The sequence below is a fragment of the Sminthopsis crassicaudata genome, chromosome 5 (genome assembly GCF_048593235.1).
Source record: "Sminthopsis crassicaudata isolate SCR6 chromosome 5, ASM4859323v1, whole genome shotgun sequence".
NCBI lineage: Eukaryota > Metazoa > Chordata > Mammalia > Dasyuromorphia > Dasyuridae > Sminthopsis > Sminthopsis crassicaudata.
This window is the reverse complement of record NC_133621.1, coordinates 32,296,648-32,323,452: the sequence shown is the minus strand read 5'-3', so window position 1 is coordinate 32,323,452 and position 26,805 is coordinate 32,296,648. Positions and strand designations below refer to the sequence as shown.

The 26,805-nt window shown below is 33.5% G+C and overlaps 1 protein-coding gene across 8 annotated transcripts in view; it reads right to left on the bottom strand.

Moving 5' to 3' along the window:
* Positions 1 to 2,583: 2,583 nt before the first annotated feature.
* Positions 2,584 to 26,805, bottom strand: part of SATB1 (SATB homeobox 1) — a 117,444-nt gene continuing 93,222 nt past the window's right edge. For 4 of the 8 annotated variants that reach the window (XM_074269482.1, XM_074269484.1, XM_074269483.1 and 1 more), the window contains exons 10-12: positions 6,633 to 6,836; positions 5,948 to 6,043; positions 2,584 to 4,258 (exon numbers count right to left, since the gene is read on the bottom strand). In XM_074269482.1, coding sequence (XP_074125583.1) covers positions 3,749 to 4,258; positions 5,948 to 6,043; positions 6,633 to 6,836 — 810 coding nt within the window. In that variant the 3' untranslated portion in view covers positions 2,584 to 3,748. The remainder of the gene's footprint in view (positions 4,259 to 5,947; positions 6,044 to 6,632; positions 6,837 to 26,805) is intronic. The other 4 variants (XM_074269487.1, XM_074269486.1, XM_074269488.1 and 1 more) reach the window with 3 other exon arrangements.

The following is a 26,805-nucleotide window of genomic DNA, read 5'->3' as shown; positions in this document are numbered from 1 at the left end:
AATATTTGTTTTAACCTATATATTTGGCTAAGCATAGTCACATACATCTGAAAAATATCTTTTTTCTTAAAATTGGGCGCTGGAAATCCTAGGATGTTAATCAATACACACATTATGCACATATTTTGAAATTAAATACCGTGTAATTAAGACACTCATATAAGAGCTACCTTGGCTTCTAGGAAGGTGTGTATCAAGTTTGCATACTATGGACCAAGGAAACATTGTCAATGGTATTATTTTTGCACAGTATACAGATACAGATGGCCACAGAGTGTCCTACATATTAGTGGGAGAATGCTGAGTGAAGGAGTCCATGACAGATTCAGATTCATAGGGTTGAATATTGTCTATGAACTATCTACTTCTGCAAACATATTTGAGTACAACATGCTGTCATGTGCACCTTTAAAAGTTCTGAAGTACTTTTCACACAATGAAGCTTGTTAAATCAACTTTTAGCACATAATAAGCCTTCTTGATACAAAAGGAAATCAGAGTTTAGTGCTGGAAGGGAACTTCAGAGATCAGCTAGTCTAAAAAGTTCTCATTTTACAAATGAGGAAACTGAAGACTATGCATGTGAAAGACTTACCCAGTCACTAGTAGTTAACTCAGGGCTGGATTTGAACCCAGATTCTTGGTATTCCAGATAAATGCTCTGCTATAGCATGCTGCCTTTACGAGGCCAGTGACCATGCATACAGAATACCCAGGGAAGACTATATAGATCAACGCACCATCCGAGTTTGAACTTCCCTTAAAGCAGCCTTTTAAGCTCATTGCTTGTTCGTGGCCATTCAGATTACTAGCATCATTTCTTCTTGACAAATTATTTAATATAACCATTTTAATTTAAAGGAATTAAATGATATTTCTTAGCAAATGTCATCGGTTATTGTTGGTGAGTATTTACAATACAAGGGAACCGATGCACTCTATTTTTCAATCCAAAAGAAAATAGGGAACCTTTTGGAATGAGAAAGAAAAATCTTACCTGGAAGCCAGAGCTTCAGATCAAAAAATAAGTGTTTTGGTGTATGTGTCTTGGTACCTTGCTTTAAATTCAACCAACAAGAACCAAAACAACACATCCACCAAAATAGTTCAATTTCCTTCTCTACCACCAGTGCCTTTCCAGAGGAAACAAGAAAAAGGATGTTTAAGAAAAAAACAAAAAACATATATATTTAATATATCATACTCTTTCTTAATAGATGAGGAATAGAGTTATATAGTTGTTTTTATTCTTCTCACTACTTTCAACTCCTCTACCAAATGATTCCATTCTTTTTTCATAGTGAGCTGAGATGTATTAAAAATTCAACTCTTATTAAATCAGATGAACTGAAAACTTTTGGGACAGAGTTTGAAGTTTATGGGAAGCCATCTGCCTCCAGAGTAGTTTAGCTGTGCCTCACTATTCAATAATATTTTAAAGCTGAATTGGGAATTTTCAATGCTCCCAATTCAATTTCTTAAATAAAAGTTCAGTATTGAAGGAGCCCAGTTGCCTACATGATATCATCTGGGGTAGGGCAAATGGTGGACTGAAAGGAAATGGGCAATCATGGATCTCTTCTCAAAGAAGCTCAGAACCTCTGTTAGCTGTGTTCAAAAAACCTATGAGAAAACATTAAGAACAGAAGTTAGACAAAAGAATTTGGAAAAACTGAAATATGAATGAAGTATTTTATAACTATATCCTCACTTTGTTCTCTGACAATCAGCATGTTTAATTTTGCTCCTATGTAGTTTGCTAAGGTTTAATCACCCTAGGATTAGTTAACTCAATATTAAACCAATGTTAGGAAAAAATGAAGTCCTAATGGAGAATACATCGCTTTTAGGCTTCACGTGTTGTGTTCTCATATTCCTAGGTAGCTCCTACACCTAGAAGACCCTAAGCAGTTTGATGAACTCAAAAGTTATCAGAATTACTAACAGCTAAAAACTATTCTTCAAAATCTTGCTTACTAAGGACTTTTCCTAAAGGGCCATTTTTTTCTCTTTATTTTACCTAACTATTAATGGCCTTTTCAAGTGTTTATACATTAATATAAGAAACAGTGGGAGCATAATTCACATAGCACAAAATAAAAGCAGCTGTACCCATTATAAGAGCATCGCTGCCAGGGATTGTAAATATGTTTGTGCCCGATAGCTTTTGGACTCCAGAATATCCTGCTATCTCTTGTTTAGCAGGCAAAATGTTAAGCAAGACAAGGCAGGTTATGATTTCCATCATGGAACTTCAATGTATGGATGTGTGTGTTATACACACGTACACACATGCCATCAACATGTAAATTTTACAAAGGCTAATACAAGTCTTGAGAGAGAACGTTTTGGATGTTCTCTGTCAAATCCACAAAGTACTGCTGAGAAAGTACTGTCAGCCACCTAGAGAGAGCAATCCCTTCAAGCTCTTTTACAGTGAGTACACATAAGCAGACAAACCCTCCCATAGCATACCATACAAACAATTTTAATTGTGTAGTTACAGTCAATAACCACTCCTAGTCAACAGTTCTGCATAAAGAAAATTGTGATACACTTATAAAAACAGCTAGCTGTAACAAAATAACTGGTGTTTTCATAGCAATAAACTCATAAAAAAGAAATACACCTTTGTACAGAAAATTTATACAGATGTAGCTTTAAAATTGATTGTAAACCAAAGGAAGACACATTGCAAACATCAATTATTTTCACATTAATTGCATAAGTTTCTAAGGTGATCTATTAGTTTTATTTACCTAAGCTTATTTGCATGATAGTAAAAATTGCATACAACAATAAGAGTGAAGCTTATAGTATGAATTGCTTGGATAACATCGAGCACTTTTTATAGGCAACTGTGTAAAGCACATTTTCTCTATTTAAAACTTTTAAGACACTTTGTTTTACTGCCCATCAAAATACATTTATAAATAGAAAAGAATCAGTATGAGAACAAGAGAAGCAATATTACATTTAACGGAAACTTCCAAAAAAAATTAATTACAACATGATGCTGCAGGATCTACAAATAAATAATGAGGACTAAATTGTGTTTCACATTTTCTTTCCATTTTAAAAATCATGTAACAATGAAAATGAAAAAAATATTACAGTGACCTTTTATTTCCAAAAAAGAAAACAAATCTGAATTACGGCAGTGCCATATAATACAAGGCATTTGTTGGCGTGTGTTATTTTAAAACTGCATTCCACAGTATATAGTTCTTTTGTAACATACAATAGAGCAAGAGCATCAAACTCTCTTTTTCTTTAAAATAAGTGTGAGTTTCCAAAGATCGTGTGGAGTGTTACAGTAATAATAATAATAATAATAATTAATAATAATAATAATAAAAATGAAACAATAATCACCAAAGTTGTAATGCTTCTTTGAAAGCTCCAGAATCAAAAATCACTGGTATCATGCTTATTGGATACAACAGGGTGTAGCCAGTGAACACAAATTAATATCAAACAATCCTCAATGCTTCATCTGTAGCTGTAGAGCAGTTTGTAAAACAGAGTAAAACATTTAGCGATCTGCACTTTCCTTTTTTTTTTTCCATTTCATATGTCTGTATGTTTGTGTGTATGTGTGTGTGTGTGTATTTGTGTGTGTGTGCAAGTTTCTGAAGACTCATTGGCCAAACAATGAACAACAAAAGTTTCTGAGAGAATGCAAGATGGAATTTCATTTAATTAGTTAATACCAGTGGCACTGTTGAATGAAAATAATACTTTTATCTTAGTCTTTCAGATCAGCATTAATGTCCGTGTTCCCTTCCACTGATAATTCTTCTTCTAATTTCACTGAAAAAAGGGAGTTTGCATTTTTATCTTGGACACTTTCTTCCAAATCTTTCAGCAACTCTTCTTCTTTATACTCTGCAACATCCACCTCTAGACCCGAATTGTCCTTCAGTTTCCCATGATGCTTGAGATAATATCGCTGGTTCTGAAAGAACTTTATAATAGTATACTTGGGAAGGTCAAGCTGGGCAGAGAGAGTCTGGATAGCTTCTTCATCTGGATACAGGCCTACATCTTGGATAAAACTCTGTAGAATTCCCAGAGCTTCAACAGAAATTTTTGTTCGCGGTCGTGTCTTCTGCCGATTTTCATCCTCTGACTCAGCTGGTGAAGCGACAGTAGGCTGCCTAGGGGGGAGTCGGGGCCCAGGCTGTTGTTGCTGGGGTTGGGGCTGCTGCTGTTGCTGCTGTTGCTGCTGCTGCTGCTGCTGTTGCTGTTGCTGCTGCTAGAAAGAAAAGGAAAAAAATTAAATCCCAATTTGGATATTAATTTAGAAAGCTTATTAGAATAAACAAAAGTAGCCATCATTCCCACAAATAGCTCCTTAAGTGAACAAAGAGTTGGAACAAAATGTCTAAGACGGCTAAATGGCTCAAAACATTAAAAAAAAAAATCAAAATAATATGACCTAGAAAGGAGGAGGAGTATTATGGGGATTATCAAAGATTAGTAGAACCTTTAAATCCCTGATTTTTGCCTCTGCTCTGAAGAGTCACCATTTAGCATTCTGGAAAAAGTAAACCATGAACTTAACTTGAAGGATACAAATTAAAGAAGAAATTAACCAAGTAAATTATGATATAATTAACAAAGATATTTAGATGAGGATTAGAAACAGTGGAAGCAAAAATATTTTTAAAAGGTGAGCTAGAGGACTCAATGGAAAGAAAATGTGTGTGTGTGTGTGTGTGATCCTCAACCAAAAGCTGAAAAATAGTACTTTGTTTGAAGATCATGTTTAAAACATAAGTGAATTCATCAAGATTTCTTACTGTTTAGAGTTACTATCCCTTTTTAATCCAAAAACAAACAAACAAACAAACAAACAAAAACACCTCAGTGAGAATCTATGATTCATAACTTCTTGTCAAGTGATACAAAAAAAAAAAAAAGTATTAAAGGCCAAAGAGGCTATAATCCATGGATATCTTCGTCACGACTGAGCAGTAAAATTTCAGTGTAGCCAACTCTGGTATATAAAGACTTTTTTTTTTGTAGGCCAAACTCATAATATGAAGTTTCGAATTTAGTGTCGGCATATTTGTTAATAATTAGTATCTATATATGCTGTAATTGGCTATATATAATTACATATAATAAATATGACACATTCGCATATTGTATGCTGCAGATCCTTTTTTTTTTAAACTAGCAAGGCAAATCAACCTGAGTAAGCAGCAAAATATTAGAATGTTTATACTATGCATAAGCATTTCCTTTTATCCCCCTAAGAAGCAATTTATTAAAAACAATTTACATTTCAAACAAGTACTGTTTTAATTACTTAACATATATCTTTCTCTTTTTTATTTTTGCTAAATCAAACAGTAAAATTTTTCAGGCTTTCACACGATTATTTTAGCACTTGATATCCTAAGGGACTGCCATTTCCAATGTATTTTATCTTTAATACACTCTCATGGCTTTTTCCTAGTGGCTGGAAAACTTCATTCTTTTAGCTTTGTAAATATATACGTATGTTCTCCTAGAGAGATAATATAAGTAATTCACAAAGATATCAGTGTTGGAGAATTCTGCTAGCTAACTCTTCTCTCTTCAAAGAGGAAACTGAAAAGATCCCTGTAGAATTCTCAAACCAGCAATGAACGATGGAGTGTTATGTTCACCTTTGAAAGCAGTAAAAGCAAAGGGCACCCCAATGAACAAGAGGAATACAGAGTTTGACATTGTGAATCCCAAGCCTAGGCCTTTTGTTTGGGAAAGGGAAGGGCAAGACTCTTATTCTTCTTAAGCACAGGTTGGATTCTGTGGGAAAATCTTCTTTCAGGGTTACTATGATTAGGTGGTGGGTTTTCCCCCCCACAAATAATAAACTATTTCTCTTTGATGGAGGGAGTGGGTACTTGAAACCCCCCCTTTCTCTCCCTGACATATTTAACTTGTGCCAGCTCACCTGTGGAGCAGCACCCAGCCATGGTCCAGGGGTCAGCAGGCTTGGTGAGAAAGTACCTCTAGGCTCTCCTTTCACAAGGGTGGTGGGAGAGGGGCTCTGAAGGAAAAACAAACATACATTGACTCACCCCCGATTTTGGATTTCTAAGGGAGGGACAGTGGGAAGATATTAACAGCGTGAATGGGAGAGAAGATGAAGAATCAAATGTGGTTGCATTACTATTTTATTCTTGGAGTGAATCCAAGATAGAGAGATGCTAAGTCTGTAAGAAACGTTCTCCACACTAGCACTCATTCCTTTACTTGGAGGCTATCATAGTGTTGCTCAGAGGTGGGCTTGGATTTGCAATTCTGACTTAGAAATAAAGGTACAAGCCAACCAACCCACCAACAATTTTTAAAAATCTACACACACCACAACCAAAACCAAACCAAACCTTCCCATTCGGAAAGGCTCTTTCCAAGCCCAAAGTGTCAAGGCAACCGTCACATTAGGAAAAGAGCACACAAAAAGGAAAGGACACATTGCTTCTCCTTTTATCTTCCAAGGAAGATGGCAGTGGATTGTTATATCTTGCTAGGAAGCCTGTTTAGTCTGGCAGCAAGAAAAGAAACATTCATTTTCTTCGCTAAGTTTCAAGCTTTATTTACTTAGTGCTATATTGGATTGGCCAAGGTAAACTAACCTGAATCTGTTCTGCTGGAACATGGATAATGTGGGAAGGTCTGTCACCATGGTGATGAACAGCGTTGCTTTCTTGTTCATAAATGGCATCTCGTTCAGGCTGAGGAAGACTGAGGAACCTTCTAATCATGGAGAGATTCTCCCACAGGGTCCTGTTTTCTGGAGATGGATCTTCTTTCCAGCGTAACAGTTCACACAACCACCCCTGAAAGATAAATGTGCCACATGGTCAGCTTACAGAGGTGGATGGTAGATGAAATAGTCTCCCTTTTCTATTTAAGCAAAACTAATAACAAAATAAACTTATTTTCATCACCTTAAAACACCCTTCTGGACAATGATCTATTTATTAGTAATTGTGAGACCATTGAGTACTTTATCCAAAAATCTATCTATGCAAAAGTTGTTTGTTAGCTTGTACTAGTAGCCCCGCATTTCTGTTTAGGGAATTAAAATTATGTTTTCAAGGCTCCCAAGCATGAAAACATGTGTCACAATTTATAGAATACATGAATAGAAGTTTATCAAACTTCAGTGTATGTCTACACTTGCATATTTCTCTTTCCCATTGTATATGTCAATTTGTTTCCAGTTGAGGAGATTTAACATAGGTAGAGATTGGATTATTTCTTTCCTAAAAAAAAAAAAAAAAAAAAAAAAAAAAAGGATTCCTTGCTATAATTTATTTTTTTCCTATTCTGAACAAGAACTTTAGTATTTGGGTTTTTGCTAAAGAGCTGCTTAACATAAATCATAGCAATGAAGAGTTTCTTTAATGTCCTTTTAAAAGAAAAAGATCCCTCAACAGAACACCTAAAGAGTAGGTTTTATTCCTTAGCATCAATGTATAAAGGTGACTGGAAGACCTAAAGGCTCATTGTTTCCCTAAAGTCTTGGAGAAAAATGTACAAAAGACAGAATGTGCCGTTAGCAGAATGTCTGATGAGTCTTAATTAGATCCAGCCATAAAGGCCTGAGTTACAATTGCTTTGAAAAATCAAAGGGTTAAGGAATTGCTTAGCACATCTACGTAGTAGCACTCAAACCTGCCTTTCCTCCTGGGAGTTACTTTCTAGTTACCTGATTTCCAGACTGGGAAAGAGAGTTCCATGTGGATAAAGGTGCCAAGGGAATTCTCCAACAGAAAGAATCAGATGTTACTATTAGAAGGAGGCACCAATTCATTTTATAGATAAGGACACTAAAGACAAGGCTACTGATCAGTCAAGAGCAGGAAAGAGCAGAAAGCTGATTTTTTTATTTGGTGATTTTAGGTTAGTCAGGATTGGAACTGAGAAATTAAGGATGGTGGTGAACTTCATTCACCTCTTTTTTTTTTTTTTTTTTTTTTTCCTTCTCAAAATGTATCAGTGGAGAGGGAATCCTTCTTCTAAATGGAAATGAGCAGACTCACATGAAATGATTCTATTTCCAATAAAATTATTTGCTTAGTGTTTAAGAGAAAGTATGGTTTGAAAGAAAGTCTTTCATCTTCATGTTTTTAGCCCTAAAGTATTTGATAATTTCATTTACTAGGCAATAACTTTTTCTCAAGTGAGAATGGTGAAAATTCAGTGGATATGATTAGAGGAAGTAGACAGTTGACTAAAGCATACCAGCATTGTTATCACTCAACAGATCTGTTGCTAGTTTAATAGGATCTTTTGGAGAACTGTTGCGTCTTCTCTTTATTTTGGGTAGATCAGAGGCCAAGATTCATTATCCAAATATGATGCTTACTCTTCCCCCCATGCATTTAATTAAAAGACTGTTATATAAGAAAATTTATCCATAAAAAGGTAGATCAAGTAAAAAAAAAAAAAAAACAAAACAAACCGGCATGTTTCTATTGAATGAATAATTTTCTAATTTAGCTATCTTATCACAAAGTTTTGAAAGAACTTTCCTCAACTATGTTTTTCAACGAGTATACAAAAGTAGAAGAGCAATTATGTCTTCTTCAAATTGTTTGCATACTCATCCACATGCAATTATGGCTTTGGAGAATATTTCTCTACAAAGTCATTAACCCCTTTGAGTCTCAGGCTGATTTTTTTTTTTTTTTTTTTTTTTTTGGACAGGGGTTTAATAATCATTGCACCACAAACCTTCCAGAACTGTTATAAAGAAAATGCTTTGTATGACTTAAAGCATGATGCAAATTGGAGGAGTAATTCTTTTAAGTTCTACTGGTTACCTATTCTTTTGGAATTAAGGCAAAGATGATAATGGAGAATCTTTAATTGAATCTATATCTACAGACCTACCTAAATGAATACTGATCCTTAGATAACAGTCCTTAGGAAGGCTCTTACTATGCTGTGGATGTATATTCTGTATGGTGATATTTATCATTCTTTACCCCTGGGGCTGGAATCACAGACCCTTTTCTTGACTGTGCCTCTTGACAGTGATATCTTTAGGTCACTGATGCTATTTTGTCTAACTATAAATGATCATATCAGTGTATATCATTCACAAGCCACTGAAATTGTAGGACAAAATGGCACACTTGCTAGGAATTTTAGCCAAACAGTCCATATCCCACAAAGAGTAACAATAAGCATTCCAGAAATTTCCTTTTAAGATAATGGGTTTTAGCTTAAATATGTAACTTGTAATGGGCAAAAGATCACTTGAGATCACACTGATGTTAAAATGTTGCAGTAAGCACATAGAAACATCAAAGAACCTGAAAATCTTTTAGAAACTTTCCTTAAAGTTATATAGAGATCAGTTAGTACTTGGATATATGTGAAAACATGTGGATCACAGATGTTCTTTGGAAAAGAAAATCATTAGTTCTCTTAGAATGGCTAATAATGATAGCTAATTCCTAAACAATCATGTTCATGCTGGTTTAACAAATATTTCAGAAAAAGAGTCTTGACTCATTCAACAAATATTTTGCTTATATTGTCACTTCTGTGTTTCTATGCTTATGGGATGGATCCTTATTTTTATTAATTGCCCATGACTAACATAACATTTCCAGTAGTTTGCTATTAACCTCTGCCCTGAAATAATACTTCTAATTCCTTATCTAAAAATAATTTGATGAATTATAAGTTGAAGCATGTCTCTGTTAGCCTTCCGAGGCAATAAGATGATTTTAAGAGACTGAAATCAGATGCTTCTTAGAAAATATTTAAAGCTGCAGCTGGGTACTGTTAGTTCTGCAGGATATTCTAACAACAACAACAAAAAGGCGATTTTCTTAAAGTGCATTCACTTAAAAACCATAATGAAAAACAGACATTTTGATATGCTAGTTCTGCAGTAATGTGGAAGTAATTGGCTCATTTCCAGTTTATGATAATGAATATCAGATTTGGGGTATTTTAATACTATCATATAACTAATTTTGAGTATTCCGATAGACTTTTAACTGCATATTAATTGAGACTGTATTAATGATTACAGAATATTATCAGAATATTGTTTCTTGTCAGATCAAAAGCTTTAACACCATTTTCTGGCTCAGTACTGTTACTGGACAAGCAATCTAAATAATATTCCATAATAAACAAGTTGAGATATTATTGTGCAATATTTGACAAACACAATTGTATTCTCCCAAGGAAGTGTTGATATTTTTGGTTTTGTTTTTCTTTTAGGGGAAGGTATAAGCATGCTGGGGGAACAGACAAGTAGAAATGTTCCTTAGTTGTTTTTTGTTTGTTTGTATTTGTTTTGTTTTTCTTTCAAGATGCAAATATAACTATGTTTCCAGAGAGGCCTACGGTTCTTAAAACATTACATGACCAGAAAGGGAGGGTGAGAAACCACGAGCTAAAATAGATCGCAACTGTTCTCCACAATCGGTAGAAAGAATAAAACAAAATGGGGAAGTAACAGTCTTAAAATAATTAGGCCAATCCATTCTCAGGAAACTAAAATGGTACAAGGAACAACCTAAACTTTAAACATAGTAAATTTGCCAAGCAACATTACACTGAATATAAAGAGGGCAAAATATAAACAGTAGCCACATGTAAATAAATTAGTAAAACTTTCAGGATGTTACTACTTTTCAAACTGACAAAGTTTAATTTGACACCTTCTGTTCCAAACCCTTTGTTTCTATTCAAAATCACGCCTTTAGCTGCTATCAATCACAATGCTTCCCTTATTACTTAAAAAAAAAAAAAAAAAAAAAAAAAGGGAAAAAAGCTCCACAAACCCAACAACTGGCACAAGCCTTAGTTAAGCTGAAAATGCCATGCAGATGAATTCTGAGATAATATGTTCAAACCTGTTATATACAACACAAATCCTGTAAAGTTATGTATTGTAAACCTACATTTATTGAGAACTAAAAGTCTTAAATCCATCTGCCACAAAGGAAATACTGTTATGCACTTTATAGTAACCAAGTACCATCTGCAAATGTCTTGCTACAGTAAGCAAGAAAACGGTGAAAAAGATGCTAAACCCAAGATGTATAAAAAATAAATAAGGAGCTTCTGACTGTTTTGGGTTAGGGATTTATTAAAGAAACATAAGAGGTTTAAAAAATGAGAATGCAGAATGGGAGCCAAACTATCACAGGGGGGAAAAAAAGAGGAGGGAACAACAAACTTAAAGCTACCAACAATGGCAATTTATACAGTCCAGGAGGCACATGACTGTATGCTCATTTTAAAGCAGAAATTAGCGGTTCTCATCTCAATATTCTAATGATGTGCTTTACTGACAGGATCGTGTTGTACCACATTTAAATAAAAATCCTGGCACCTTCATCTCTCAGCTGCTAATTTCCTACCAAACAAAATCTCTGATTTCCACTCCACTCTCTTTTTAGAACAGTTAATTCAAGTCAATTCACTTTCCAACATTATAATGGATAAGGGGTGCACACTGATTTTAATTGACTGAGTAAAGTAACCTCCTTTCACGAATGAATTTATTGTACCTCTCAAGCCTTGCCAGAGTGATCCCTCTATATCACAAACTGAGCTGTAGCTCATGCTTCTGAATAAAACTAGTTTTTCTTGGAAAATACTTAAGTTTGTGTAGTTTATGCAGGAAAAGTTCTTTTAACTACTAAAGAATCTGTGTGTGTGTGTGTGTGTGTGTGTGTGTGTGTGTGTGTGTACACACGCATGCATTTCAAACCTTGTGAAGGAAATGGCAATAATTTACACTGTAACGAGGAAGGCATAAATACATTTAAAAGAAAAAAAAAAGAATAGTAATTTGAATTCTAAAAGGCAAAACATTTTATAGATTGTATGCTAAGAAATGCTTTCCCCCCCTCTTTTTATGTAGTATTTTCAGGCATATTTTGTTCCAATCTCTGGGGCATATGGTATAATAATATATGGTATTAAAAGAAATCAATCTAAATAGGGAGGTATTTGATACAAACATTTTAGTGAAAAGCAAGAATTACATTTTAGCATCTAGTATGAACAAGGATTAAGTACATAATCCATTAAATAGTACTTCTGACTAAAAAAAAAAATGCAGTATTGTAGACTAAACTACACTAGACATTTTGAATGAGTACATTTTCAACAACTAACTCTAAAGCTAGCAATTTATCATTCAGTAAATAATTTTCGACTTTTAAAAGAATCTGTAAGTGTTACTTATGCTAATGAAGACAGTTTTGAATCTGCCCACAAACATGTTAATAGAGGGCAATTTTTTTTTTTTTAATTTACAAAGCTGAAGGCACTCAAGGGTGATTTTCTATCAGTGTTCTAGAAGCATATAAAAAGCCGCTCTAATTGTAAGAATCCCCAAACTCTTCCCCTTTATCATCAGATTTAAGGATAGGACAAAGATCCAAATGGACTAATGATAGGACAATCTCTTGCTTTCAAATTCACAAGTTACATTTTTAGAACTTGTTTTTTATTCCAGTGGTGTTGAACATCACTAATGAGCTTTTCTCTAATATAATACATTCACATAAAGAACTGGCAGGCGCAAAGCAGGTTTCTTACCTCACTGGAGGCCCCATAGTGACCACATATATTATCTGCAGGAATTACTTAGAGGAATTTAAACAAATTATTCTCCAAAATTATTCTGTTTTATAATAGCTACACAGATATCAGCTTTTGCAGAAATTATAACTATTTAGAAGAATTTTTTAAAAATAATGTGCATATTATAAACCACATTTGTAAAAACAAAAATTCATCATTATTTATAGATTCCCCTTTTTTATATGGGATAAAATTCATTATTGTGTTTTGAGTAGGTATGCTTCAGACCTAAACTTTGGGATTACTTATTATGAAAACAGTTGCTTTTGCCATAAGGAAGGGGGAGAATCATAAACACGTAACAGTGAGAAACATAATGGTGGCAAAGGAATACTGAAAGCATTTTAAATTATTTACTAGGTTAAAAGGGTGAAATGGTACTTTAAATACATCAAATTTCATCATCTGGGCCATTTTTTGGTGGCAAAGTGGTATTGATCTTTCCAAATGCTTAAAATTAACTATTTCCAGAAGGTCATTATTTGATTAAAGGCATTGAAGTTAAGGGCAAGAAACGATGCACTTTGTCTTCTTTCCTATTCAAATCATCACATAATTTAATCAGAACTATCCCATCATGTACTGTAATAAAAATGCTCATCTTAAGATACTTTTTGGATTTTATCTCACATGTTAACCTTTAAATGCTATGAACTTCTTTTAGAAGAAAAATGTTTGCTAAAGATTATTTTATAAAACAATGAGTGGAGTTTCTATCAGTAATATTAATAATTTGTTTCATCTATAAATTATATAAATACTTTTATAATCTCAGTTTAAGACAATCATATATATATACATACATATATATACACATACATATATTTATACACACACACATATATATATATATATAAGAAAATCTTTATATGAAAAATTATTCAAATAGCTAGGCTGAAAAATGCAATTGTCCTAAGACACAGTTCAGAAGTCTTTAAAACTAATTCTTCATCTTAAGTAACCAATCCTATTAAAAATATACATAAAATAAATTGACTCCCAATCTGGATTACTATGGTAATAATGACCATCTTTTCCACTTTAAAATTAACACACCACCACATAATTTCAATATTCTAAAAATGACAATCAGCAAGTTTTGCCAATTACACAAAAAGGGGAATACGCAAATAGAGGTGGTGGGCTAGAAAGCATGTTTCAAAATGCTTTAAGTTGATTCCATCTAGATCATGAATATGATTTCTTAATACTGGATAGGGATGGAGACTGGATGAGTGACTTCACAGAGACAGAGAACCCTAGGAGAAAATTCAGGTGGGCACCTTTGGTGTGATTCAGAGTCTTAAAGAGTTGCCTACACTACAGCACTAAGTTCAATGGTGTGCCCACAATCACAGAAATATTATATTTCAAAGCTGGACTCAAACTTTTCTTTTCCTAGGTCTGCAAATTCTCTCTTACTAACTTGTAATTCCTTTTATGGGTATTGTATAAAGTACAATATATAGAGAAAAAGAAAAAAAAAACATCAATTTAACAGTACTTAGAGTTTTTGTCAATTTTGTCAATTGTGATATTCCTATTAGAAGATTTTTTCCCCCACCAAAGATAAGCAGAGGTTGCTATGCTTTTCTCTATTCTACAAGTACAACCGAAAAAATTCATTTTGTAGTCAGAGATTTAAGGTCTCCAAATGAAAGAACATATTAAAATAGCTCTCCATAAGTCCTTTCCTTTGAGTGCATCTACCAAAATCTTGCCAAACTTGGAGGGGGGGGTGGTAAGTGGGAAGGGATATAAGGAAGAAATTATTCTTCTTTATTTAGTGAAGGTTCTGGAATCTGTCATTTTTCTAATCCATTTAAAGTGATTTTTCTAAAGCTTTTGTCAGTCTTGTCAGTACCTTGTTCAATGGATTGTATTGGCTCCCTATTACCTCTACAATCAAACAAAAACTCCTCTGGCTTCACAACATGGCTTCAGCATTCACAGACATGCTACCCCTTCACAGACTTTTTGGTCTAGCCACACTAGCTTTCTTGCTTTTGCACAAATTACTGCCCACCCCACCTGCTGTCTCTTTGCACACACCCTAAAAGGCTGTCCCTTCTTGCCCCCCAAATCTTTCAAACCCTAGTCTCTTTCAAAACTCAGCTCAAGAGCCATAATCTACATGAAACCTTCCCTAAAACCCTTAGCACCAGAGCCTTAGCCCATTATAGACTGGAACCTTGTATTTATTTATTTGTTTTTGTCCATTTATTTATTGCCCTTTTTTTTTTTTTTCCTGAGGCAATTGGGGTTAAATGACTTGCCCAGAGTCACATAGCTAGGAAGTATTAAGTGCCTGAGACCAGAATTGAACTCAAGTCCTCCTGACTTCAGGGCTGGTGTTCTCTCCACTGTGCTACCTAGCTGCCCCAGATCTTGTATTTATTACAAATATACAAATCATTTTCCCCAATAACTTGGAAACTCTTTGAGGACAGGGGTTCTTTCATTTGTCTTGATATGCCAGCGATAATAAGCCCTTTATAAAGAATCTGAAGATTGGTTGGGATGATTATTTTGAAAAAAGAAAATTATTTATTTAAAAATTTCTAAAATGTTAAGAAATGAAATTTTGATGGCTTTGTGATGGGCACTCAATGTTTTACAAATTGTGCTTATTCTCAAATTTAGTTTAAAATAAAGTAAAAGATGGTCATTTTTGTTCTTCTCTTTATGGTACTATTCATTGATTAAGTACTCTCTCTTTTCTCAATGACTACATTTAGAATAAGATATAAGTTCTTAAAAATATAATAACCAGGGAATGTGTGTTGTAGTGATTCATGTTTTACCTCTATGGATGTTTGTGTTATGTGTGTGGGTGGTAATTTCTCTTTTCCTAAAAATTGTTTGATTAAATTTCCACAACAAGGTATTTCCTGAAATCTGATTAAATGTGATCAAAGTAGTTTTCAGGCTACCGAAATATGTTACAAGGGAGGCATATTTGCATGTATATGTATATACTGATAAGGAAATTAAAATTTGAGTATGTATATACCTATATGTAATTTTACACGAGCATATGTATTTTTCAAAAAATTATATTGATTTAGTACACAAAATGACATTGTGTTTTCCACTACCTATGTACCAAGACAGTTGATCATATGTTTACATAATTGAAATTAGCAATTACATTTGATCAGTTGGTGGATTGCTTTTCTAATTATCATTTATACTATTGTAGTCCTTGTGCACATTGTTCCCCTGACTCTTCTTCCTTCACTGTATCTGCTCATACAAATCTTCCTATGTTTCTCTGAATTCCTCATTGTCAATTCTTTCAGGTGTAGTTAACAGGAAACTGCTGAAAACATGTAGAAGGACTGGAGAGCAAATGAGGGTAAGAAAGACTTACTTCCTACTATGTTTAAAACTGAAAAGACACATGTTAGTAATTAGTTAAAAATCTAGGACTCCAAATTAAAAGAATACAGGAAACTAGGAGAGAGTTCGTGGAAAAAGAGCCATAAAATGGAGACAAGAACTACCAGAGAGGTTCTTCCAACCTTTTTTTATCTGACAGGGTTAACTTTGGCAAGTTGCAAAGCCTATGACTTTTATCAGAAGAATGTTTTTTAACTTGCTTCTGATTCTTCATTTGTAAAGTAAGATATTTGCCTTTTACAGGATCTAAGACTCAAAAGTATATGCCTTCCACCAAAATAAGCACGTACTGAAATCTATTGAATTGAACTGAAGTATCTCCAAGTAACTGCATTCAGGGTAAGACTAATCCAGAGTTCAGTATTACCTGGGAGAGTACTCAGCCATCAAAAGGTCAAACAATCACTGATTTTAATGCAAAAAAAAAAAAAAATAGAAGATTCTGATTCAATATTTTTTCAACTCTGTGGATAACTAAGTCTCTTTTCATGATCAAGTACAGCATATAGTTAAAAATTACACATTAAGTATTTCTATTTTTATTTCTTCATTCAACCAAGATTACATGTAAAGCACCATGCCAAGATTGTGGGGTGACAAAGAAATCAGAGTCCTTTCCTTCAAAAAATTTGTAATTTCTAATATGGAAGATAGGACATAAGAACAAATAATTATAATTATAAAATAAGTTGGGTACCTATGGTTTTCTAGGGTATAAGGAACTCCTAGGTGTGGAAACTCCCTCCATCAGTGGAAGTTGGTACTTTCTCTGCAACTTATAATCTTGGACAGTTGCCTGGAGTAATGAGAGGTTTTATCAGAGTGCCTGGCACATTAATAAATGTTTATTGACTGAATGACTTGCCAGAAATTTGTTTTGAGACTGGCTTCCTAGTCTGCCTCTCTAAACATAAGAAAGGTAGGGAAGACAGAGAAGAGAGGTACAAATAAATCAGAAGTTCAGAGGCAAGAGATATATTTTTGGCTACTGTGACAATGCCTTTTATATAATTTGAGAAGATGATTTTATCTATATATACATATATATTTATATGCATATATATGTCCCACAAAAGTTCTAGTCCTATACTAAAATATTAAATAGTTTAATTCATTCTATTCATAATAAGTTTTTCCTTTTCTATTATAAATCTTACATTTAAGTTTCTATTAGTATAATATGCCAAGCAAGAAATTCATTCAAAATGGATACTGTATCTTAAAAAAATATCCCACAATACTTATAGCACAAGAGCCTTGAAACTAAAAAACAACCACTTGATTCTTCAACTCAGGAAAAGGAAACCACAGAGTAGAATGGCACTTTTAATCAATATGCAAGGTAATTCTGTCAATCTCTTTGAAGGAGGAGAAAGCTATGAACAAAAGAATAGAATATATAATCCAGACCCTTTCCAGTTTCTGATTTGTGCCTTTATAAAGGAATTTTGTCATCCTTTCTTGAAAATTCTGAATAACTGGAAAACAATAACTGAACAAAAAAAAATAATTGAATAACTAATAATGGAATAACTGAAAAGTTTTTAAATGTAGTCGTGAAAACATTCTATAGGCAAACATTCTATTTTGTATAATTTCTGGTACTACTATGTCTCATGTACACAGATAATTGAATTAATAAAAATAGTTAACATATATATAGTGCTTACTATATGCCAAGCACTGTGCTAAAGGCTTTACAGTTATTAGCTTATTTCTTCCTCTATATGATAACTCTGGTAAGGTGGGTTTTTATGATCCTCATTTGACAAATGAGGAAACTGAGGCATACAGGGTTAAATAATTTGCCCAGGGTCATACAACTATCTGAAGCCACAAGTGAATTCAGGTTTTCTTGACTCTAGGTCTGGTGTTCTGTCCCCTGTGCCATCTCGCTGTCTTGTGAGATGCATAATATTACCAAAATACAGAAATATTGGGTAGCTAGATGGTGCAGTAGATAGAGCACCTGAAGTCAGGAGGTCTTGAGTTCAAATTTGGCCTCAGACACTTACCACTTCCTAACTGTGTGACACTGGGCAAGTCACTTAACCCCAATTGCCTCAGGAGGAAAAAAAAACCAGAACTATCTCACCTATCTGGCAGAGTTTCTACCTTTTAGTCATTCAGAACGTGGCTAGAAAATCCAAAGCAAAACCATAGAGAGAGGAAAACTTTTATATCTCAATATGAGCTTACAGGTGCGTTATAGGTGTAAGAGCAACAAGTGTAAGCCAAAGGTGATAGTTCATAGGGGAGTGAAGATACATAAAACCAAAACACCTATGCCAATTTCTTGTTGGGGGCAAGCAGCCATTGATGCATCAGTAGGACTGAGGACAGTACTATCTTAAGGGACAGCACCATAAATATTATTCCTAACATTACATCCAGGGAATCATGGAAATTTGAATTTTATGGAACATGCTTAGAATGCATGCATAATATATTGGAAATATATAATGCACTTTAAAAAGATTTTCAACAAAAATTAAAATGGTTTTGCCACTCAAAGAACAAAGCACCAAATATCTGAAAAAAACAAAACAAAACAAAACAAAACAAAACAAAAAAACAAATATTAATGATAGCCCAAGAATTAAGTGTGAGAGTGCTATATTTTTCTGGAATTGCCCATTCATCTACTTTCTTACGTGAGTATCATATCTATCATATATATGTATATTAAAATTGTCTGATTACATAATTTAAAAAAGTCTGAGAACCATTAAGGAAAACTTACTTAGACTATCACTGTGTGTCCCATTTTAAAAGAACTCCATGTATAAAAATGAGACATCACCTTAATGATGAGATCAATTAAGCCAATATTTGCATTGAAAAAGGATTATTTGCTTTATAAAATTTCTTCCAAGTTTATTTTAGCTTAAGAATATTGGAAAGAACACAAGATTTTTTTTTTTTTTTTTTTTTTTTTTTTTTTAAGAGGGGCCTGGTTACATATCCTGGCCATACTAATTACTACTTGTGTGCTCTTAAATAAATCACTTCACTGCTAAAAGGTCTTAATCTCATCTCTGAAAAGGAGTTGGATGATCTCTAAAGTATTTTCCAGTTTTATAAAAGTCTTAAGAACAAATAAATAGATAACTCAACTATTTTATGTTTTTAAAGACTTGATTTTTAAAGGAAAATTGACTTCATCTAACATTAAATATTTTATGTATGACATTAAATCAGTCTAATAGAGCTTTGTATATTTTGGCTTAAAAAAAGAGGTAAATTAATTTTTTTTCTTTTCCATCTATGATTTTAAATAAAGGCACTGAGAAACTGGAGAGAACACAACCAGTTCTATTTTTTTTTTTTTGGGGGGGGGGATGATCAAAGGAATAAGAATGCTTAGTTAGAGAGAGAATCCTAAAAAGGAAGATGTGACAGAACAGTTCTACTGTATCAGAGAATGGAGCTAAAATTAACAGATGCAAGTTTCATAGATACAATCTCACATCATCTTAAGAAAAAAACTTTCAAACCAACTATGCACAAAAGAACTGAGATTTGGTGAAGTGGGAAAGTCTTCTGTCACTACAAATAAACCTTGCCAGAGAAATGTGACTTGGTAGAGTAAAGCCACTGGTCTTGGAGTCAGAGGACTTGGGTTAGAATAATGGCTTTGGCACCTATTAGTTTTGTGATGTGTAATTATTCTCAGGAATATGGAAATTGATTATAGCAAAAATAAACAAATGGATAAAAAAAGACCTGAAGCAGCATTCTTAAGTGGAAAGAACACTAAATTTGTAATCAGATCACTCTGGGATTAAATCTACCTTGTCCTAGTAATATGAGTGACACTGAGCAAATGACTTTTTCTCCTGTGCCTCAATTTCCTCTTTAGTAAAATGATTATTTCTGAGGCCCCTCCCAACTCTAAATCCATGATTCTATGATTGTAAATCTATCATTCCAATCTTACCCATTTTATATAATTTGGTTTTTAATACCAATCTCTCCCTTTACTCTGTAGTTGAACTGAAGAAAAAGGAAACTTTAATTTTCAATTTATTGTTTTGATAATATGTTCTTTGACTCATTATTTAGGATAACATTATTTGTTCATTTTTTAGGTCTTAGCCATTTCTTCATAGATCCTTTATTGCTTATAATTTTTATTGTGTTTTAGGCCATAAAGTATATATTTAATATTATTCCTTTCATTTTTGAGTTGTTGATGCCTTACCACATGACCCATTTATGTGAATGTGCCATATATTGAGAAATAATTGGTATATACCTTATGTTTCCCTTTCAGTAATCAACAATTTCAATAATTAGTAATTTCAAATATCAAGAGGTATATCATATCTAGTTTCTCTAACATTTTGTGCAGATCTTCAATTTCTTATATATATTTTCTTTGGACTTGAACATCAGAAAAAAATATATATTTATTTTTATGATACAGTATTCTTTTTCTTTTAAGTATTCCAATAATATATTATATGGTATACATATATTTCTTATTGATATTATTTCTTTATCCATGGCACCTCTAAACTTCATGTAGTTTGCTTTTAGAATATTTATTTTGAACATTACATTTTTATCCTTTCTTTGAGATTTTTCTTACTTCTGTTTTTTTTTAACTTAAAAATTTATAAATTCCTCATTAAAATGAGGAATTCTATATCATCTCATTTTAATTTGCTATAACTATGCTTTAAGAGTATTTTGTTTTCAGAAAATTTTCAGATTTTTTTTCTAATGTATTGACACCTTCCTCCATTTTGTGAGTGTGAATGAGTTAACTCCCCTCCCAGTTAAAATATAAAGTTTTTCCTCTCTTAAATACTATTACACTTCTTTTAGATATAGTGAAAAAAAAAAAAAAAAAAAAAAACATTGGCACTAGGTATCTGTAATTGATCCCAGTCTCCTCCCCCTGTTTTCATCTACCAGCTCAAATAACTTGGTTTTGTTTTCCACAAACATGTAAACTTTTTAAGGAATCAACAGCATTTTTCTGCCTAGTAAAAATACTCCCCTTTTCACTTTCCCCAATGGATTGGACATTTTCCCACCTTTCCCCTTTCCTATCCCAGCCCTATTTCCGATTCATTATACTGTACTTCTATTCTACTTCCCCCCCCCCCCCCCCCCCCCGCCATATTTGCATTCGATTGCCCCAGCCTAGATCAGAGTGTGATATATGAATGTAATTCCTCTTTCCCTATTTTGATCTCTATGTTTGAATAATTTTACATATAATTCCTCAATTTAAGAAAATAGCAAACACCATTTTCCCTCTGTGCCTTCTTTCTCTAGTATGTTTCTTTTTGAACAACCAAACCCAAATTAGACCCTGAAGGGATACCATTTTATTTATCACTTTCAAAATACAAGTACTTCAATTCATAATGACATCACCAAGCCCCTTTAAGCAATTTGAATATTTAATGATTTCTTTATACTCCATATATTTCAAATTTTTCTCAAAAGAAATGCTTAGAAGCAAAATTAACTTAAAAGTTCCCACATTTTCCATATTAGGCTTAGCTGAATTTTACATAAGTTATTTTCATTTGTAAGACATTTTATTTTGTTCTCTTGAATATCTTAATTATGCCCTGCCTTTTCTTAATTATATTTAGAAAAGCAATCCTGGGAAATTCCAAATGCATTTCTCTAGCATCTTAGTAATCAATTTCTGGACATCTGAAATCACATTTCTGGGTACCTTAAATCTAGAGTTGCTCACTTTTGGCATCCTATAGATTTTATTATGCTGGGCTTTTATCCTCTGGTTCAAATTCTTTCTGGAAATTCTCTTCAAGGATTTCTTTCTTCCTTTTTTTTTTTTTTTTTTTTTTTGCAAGGCAACTGGGTTGAGTGACTTAACCAAGGTCACCCAGTTAGTAATTAAGTGTTTGAAGCTGAATTAGAACTCAGATCCTTGTGACTTTAGGGCCAGTGCTTTAGACACTGCCACCTAGCTGCCCCATCAATAATTTCTTTGAATGTGGTAGTCAAGCTTTCTTTTTCATCACATTTTTCTAGAAACCTATGAATTTTAGATTTTCTGTGGAGATTACACAAGTTTATCTCATTTTATTGGTCTTTAACTTTGTTCTAACAATTTTCATTACACTATTGAAATTTTAGAGTTTCGAATACGTTATTTTGTCATAGTTTTGCCCACTGTCAAGATGTACCAGACTCTGTTTTGAGTTATTAATTTTTCTTTCAAGTTTCTCATTAAAAAGTATCATTTCACTCATCATTTCTTTCTTTGATTTACATACTGGGCTTTGAAATCACTTTAGAGTGTCTTGTACACATCCTATTCTGTGTTCTTTGATTCTAATCTGTAGTTATTGCAGAACTTTTTTCTTCTGGAAATTTCTCCAGGCATTTTTACATTCCACAAGATTTTTTCAGAGAAATAATTTTTTTTTCTGTTTTATCATGTATTTAGTCATTCTCTTTGTTATTATCTACAGGGATTTATGGGATTTTTTTTCCTCTTTTAACTGTTTTTAAACACTTTATTAGGTGTACTTCTTGTTATTTTTAAGGTGATCATTTAGATAAGAGCTTAGATATAACTTTACTCAGCCACCTTGTTGCCTCAAGGAAACTATTTTAGCAGCATACAATTTGCACTATGAAAGTCTAGAAAATGTAAAGATGCCCGAGGGAAGCTTCTAAAGCACCTTTACCCAATTATACTAATAACATCTAAATCTGTTGACCTTTAAAAATAGAACACTGATCTTTTAATAAAGCTTTTTGTTTGGCTAGGGACAGAGGTTGAGGCAGGGCAGACAAATGATAATCTAGGAAAAAGTAGGTTAAGTTTTTCTTTGGTGTTCTACCCTTCTCTTTCTCTTCTTTTCTTTTTTATACACCTTCCCAAATCATTTCCCCTTACCTTATCAAAATAGTCTCTTAGGTCATTCACAATAAAATTGCTGCCCCTTTAAGGAATCTTTATATTTTCTCAGATTTCAAAGTCTTAAGGTAAAAAGATTATATACTTTGATGACTTTTCAGATCTCAATTAGTTAGTGGGAGAACTGGATTTGGGAGAAAAGAAATTTGCTCTGCACTTCTTAGATCCTCTACCACATGGACAATTAACTATGCCATAAGAGATTTATTTCTGAGTAAGAGATCGTTGGTGAAAAAATTGTCTTGAATTAATATCATCATAAAGATTGTTATTGTCCTCAACGGTACAAGATTAAATAGGTACTGGGAAGTAATAAGCACTTAAAATACAAATATTTCCAAATATCAGAAAAAAATATATTGGAGCTAAGAAAGACAGTTTAGGTCTGCTTCAGTATTTCTTAGCAATGGGATTGCAGTTGTTGTGTCCAGTGAACTCAGAGAATACACAAAAAAAGCAAAACTTTTGCTTCAATTTTTTCCCTGAAGTTTTATCTGTCTTTGTTTCATTTCCCATTGTGGGAATTAGGCACATATGAATTAGGTACTTATAGATTCTTGAAACAAACTCTCTTTTCATTTTCCTTTATTTCAAAAAAGAACCCCGACTTTTTAAGGATGAAATAACGTTTATCATTAGGTATATGGCACTGAACATATTTGACAGCTTTTCTTCTCACATTTGTATGGTTCAGATTTTGCCTCATACACTCTACATCGAATGCTTCTACCTGCTAATTTGGCGACAGTTACCTATAAATAATTCAATGATCTGCCATTTCTTTCTCCCAACTTTCTCCCAACCAGTTTGTAAACCCTCTACAAATTATCAGCCAATTCTTGCAGTTTCTGCCTCCTAACCTTTCTCCTGTTCTTCCTTATTACATCAGCTCTTGCCTGAATCACTTCAATATTCTACTAATGGGTCTTCTTGCCTTCAATTAATCCTACTCAGTGAGTTTCTTTCAGGACAGATCTGGCCATGCTACATCAGTATTTACTAAACTCGTGTGATTTCTTATTGCCTATCCTATTTTTTTTCCTACCTAATTTTTTTCTAAAACTGTGTCCCATAGTTCAGTAATTCTATTTGGCTTTTCAAACACTTCACAATGTGGCCATAAGCTTCTTTTGATTTGGTCTTGGGAAACCTATATTCAAAAGTCTTCCTAGCTAATTACAACTCCACAAAGTCTACCCTCCATGGGCAAGTTTTAAGAAACTTGGGTCACATACGGGCTATGAGGAGTCATGAGAAGTACTTTACATATTCCATATAATCATATACCCTTTAATTGGTTACCAATAAGACAAAGTATTATGAAACTCATGGTTGCCTTCAGAACCACACCTGAGAGCACAAGAGTTCTTAATTCTCATCCATCCCTATGTATACTCTGAATTTTTTCTACCTCAACCATTTGGCGAAAGGGATCTTGGAAGGTGGAGCTTAAAACTCACTATAATCAATAATAACAACAACTGACATTTATATGATGATTTAGAGTATGCAAAGTGTTTTACATCTGTTGACTCATTTGAGGAAAAGAAATTGAATAGGTCCTGGCAGAAAAACCTAGAACTTTTTTTTCCTGGAAAAATAATGTTTCATCATTAGAAAGGAAGTAAGGGAGGGACTCAGAGACACTTACAGGGAGGGCACAGTGGACTTCCTTCTATGTTTACAAGGATATTGGATCATCAATCTTCAGCTGGACAGTACCTTAGTGGCTATCTACTCTCTCCTTTTAGAGATAAACTGAGTAGGCTCATGAAGATTAAGTCACACAGGTAATGAGCCTCAGAAAGGGGTTTAAACCCAGGGCCCTTGACTTTAGAAGCAGTGCCTGCTCCATCCAAATATCCTCTCAGATAGCACAATGAGGTCAGATTCCAGTGAGTGGAAAATGAGAAATGGTTAAGCAGCAGCAACAGCAAAATTGTGTTATTTCTATTACCATTATCACTTTACAGATGTGTGGGAAACGTTTGACCAACTCTATGGACAACACAAAAGGTAGAAGAAGCAAGGTGTTTATAGAGAAATGGGAACTAAAAAGCCAACATGTACAGTTAGTGACTTATTACAAATTTCTATTTTGGTATGTTTATTTAGAAATTAAAATTCTCAATTTTTCATTAGGAAAAAAAATAATTTAGAAACTTATTTTGCTCTCTAGTGTTCTGACTAGCCCATAGGGTTCATTATCCTCTTTAATACAAATCAGAGATTAAATCAATTCTTAAACAAGTTATTGACCTCTTCTCAAGCTCAAAATAAACATTTACAATTAATTTCAAATTAGGAAAAAAAGAAAGAAATGATATTTAAATCATTTAGCAGAGTATGAACTGGATGAAAACATACATTTATATAATAATAGCCAATTTTCACATAATGCTTTAAGACTTACAAAGCATTTTCCACATATATCATTTTATTACCACAACTCTTAGAGGTAGGTGATATTAATATTCCCATTTTATTATTACTCATTCCCATTTTGCAGATAAGGAAACAGGCAGATAGAAATGATCTGACTTGTCAAGGTCACAAAATCAGTAAGATCCTGAGATGGGCTATGATCCCACATCTTCCTGACTCATACTCTTAGCTATCTATGTACTTAGCTGTATCTTTGACTGTGAGTTTATGTTTTACCATATGCATATTCCATTGACTGCTGTTGAAGGTATATTTTTTACATGTCCCATATTCCATTTGAACAGTAAAACATTCTAGCAACAAATCAAATGAAAGAAAGATAGCACCATTTTAAGTATCACTGTTTTGTGGTCAAGCAACAGGAGTGAGATAAAACTCCTTGAGGAAGCCTTGTGAATTCATGTATATCATCTCATGATAATACTTCACATTTCTTCACATTTTTCACAAGTTTTCTAATGTAATCCCATTATTGCTGCTTTGTAGATGAGGAAAGAAAGCTCTGAGATACTATGTGAATTGCCCAGGATCACCCACCTAGTAGAGGGACTTCAACCCAGGCTCCTGACTCCAAGATCAACTTTATATCCTTCAAGGAGAGATACTTAACTCCTAGTTTTTCAGCCATATTCAGTGTATAACGAGTTCCTGACTTTATAAGATTTATGTCTGCTTCTTTTCCATTCCTAGAACCTCTTCAAACTTGGATTTGACTTGGATGCTAGATGTACAAACACATCTTTTACTATTACTTTGCTTCTTTCCCCTGACCTCTCATTTCTCAGGAACTACAGAGGAGGAATCCATTTTAAAACATGTCTTCTTAAAGTCACTCCATTTAGAGAAGCCTAGTGTAGCACATTCTAACTTTTTAATTCCTAAAAGCAGGTATATGATCTCCATCAAATGTTCTCTTGGCATTAATGGAAAGCTAGATTCTCCAAAACAGAGAAGCCTCCAAATTGTGCCATACAGAGAATGTCTACCTTTGCTTCCTACATAACTACACTAATTTCCTTTCCACTAATTGTTTTTTCCTCTCTAATCAAGAAAAACTTACTGTTTGTCACTAGTGAGCTATACTTTTTAGCCACTTAGACCAACTCTATTGGCTAAAATAACAACTTCCATGTAAAAGCATGTTCTTATCTTTTAAAACCTAAATTAAAATTTCTTCCAAACTAACAGTGCCTGGCCACAGACATCCCCATGAAAACAGATCTACCTTCACCAATAGGACAACTGGTTTCACACTAAGAGGGATATTAAAGATGATTTAGTCATGGTCAACCTCTTAATCTGACAAATTAGGAAATTAAGATACTAAACAATTTATCCAAGGTGTTACACAGGTAGTAAGCAGCAAAGTTGGGGCACTTGTATAATTTCTTTAACAATACAACTTATAGCAA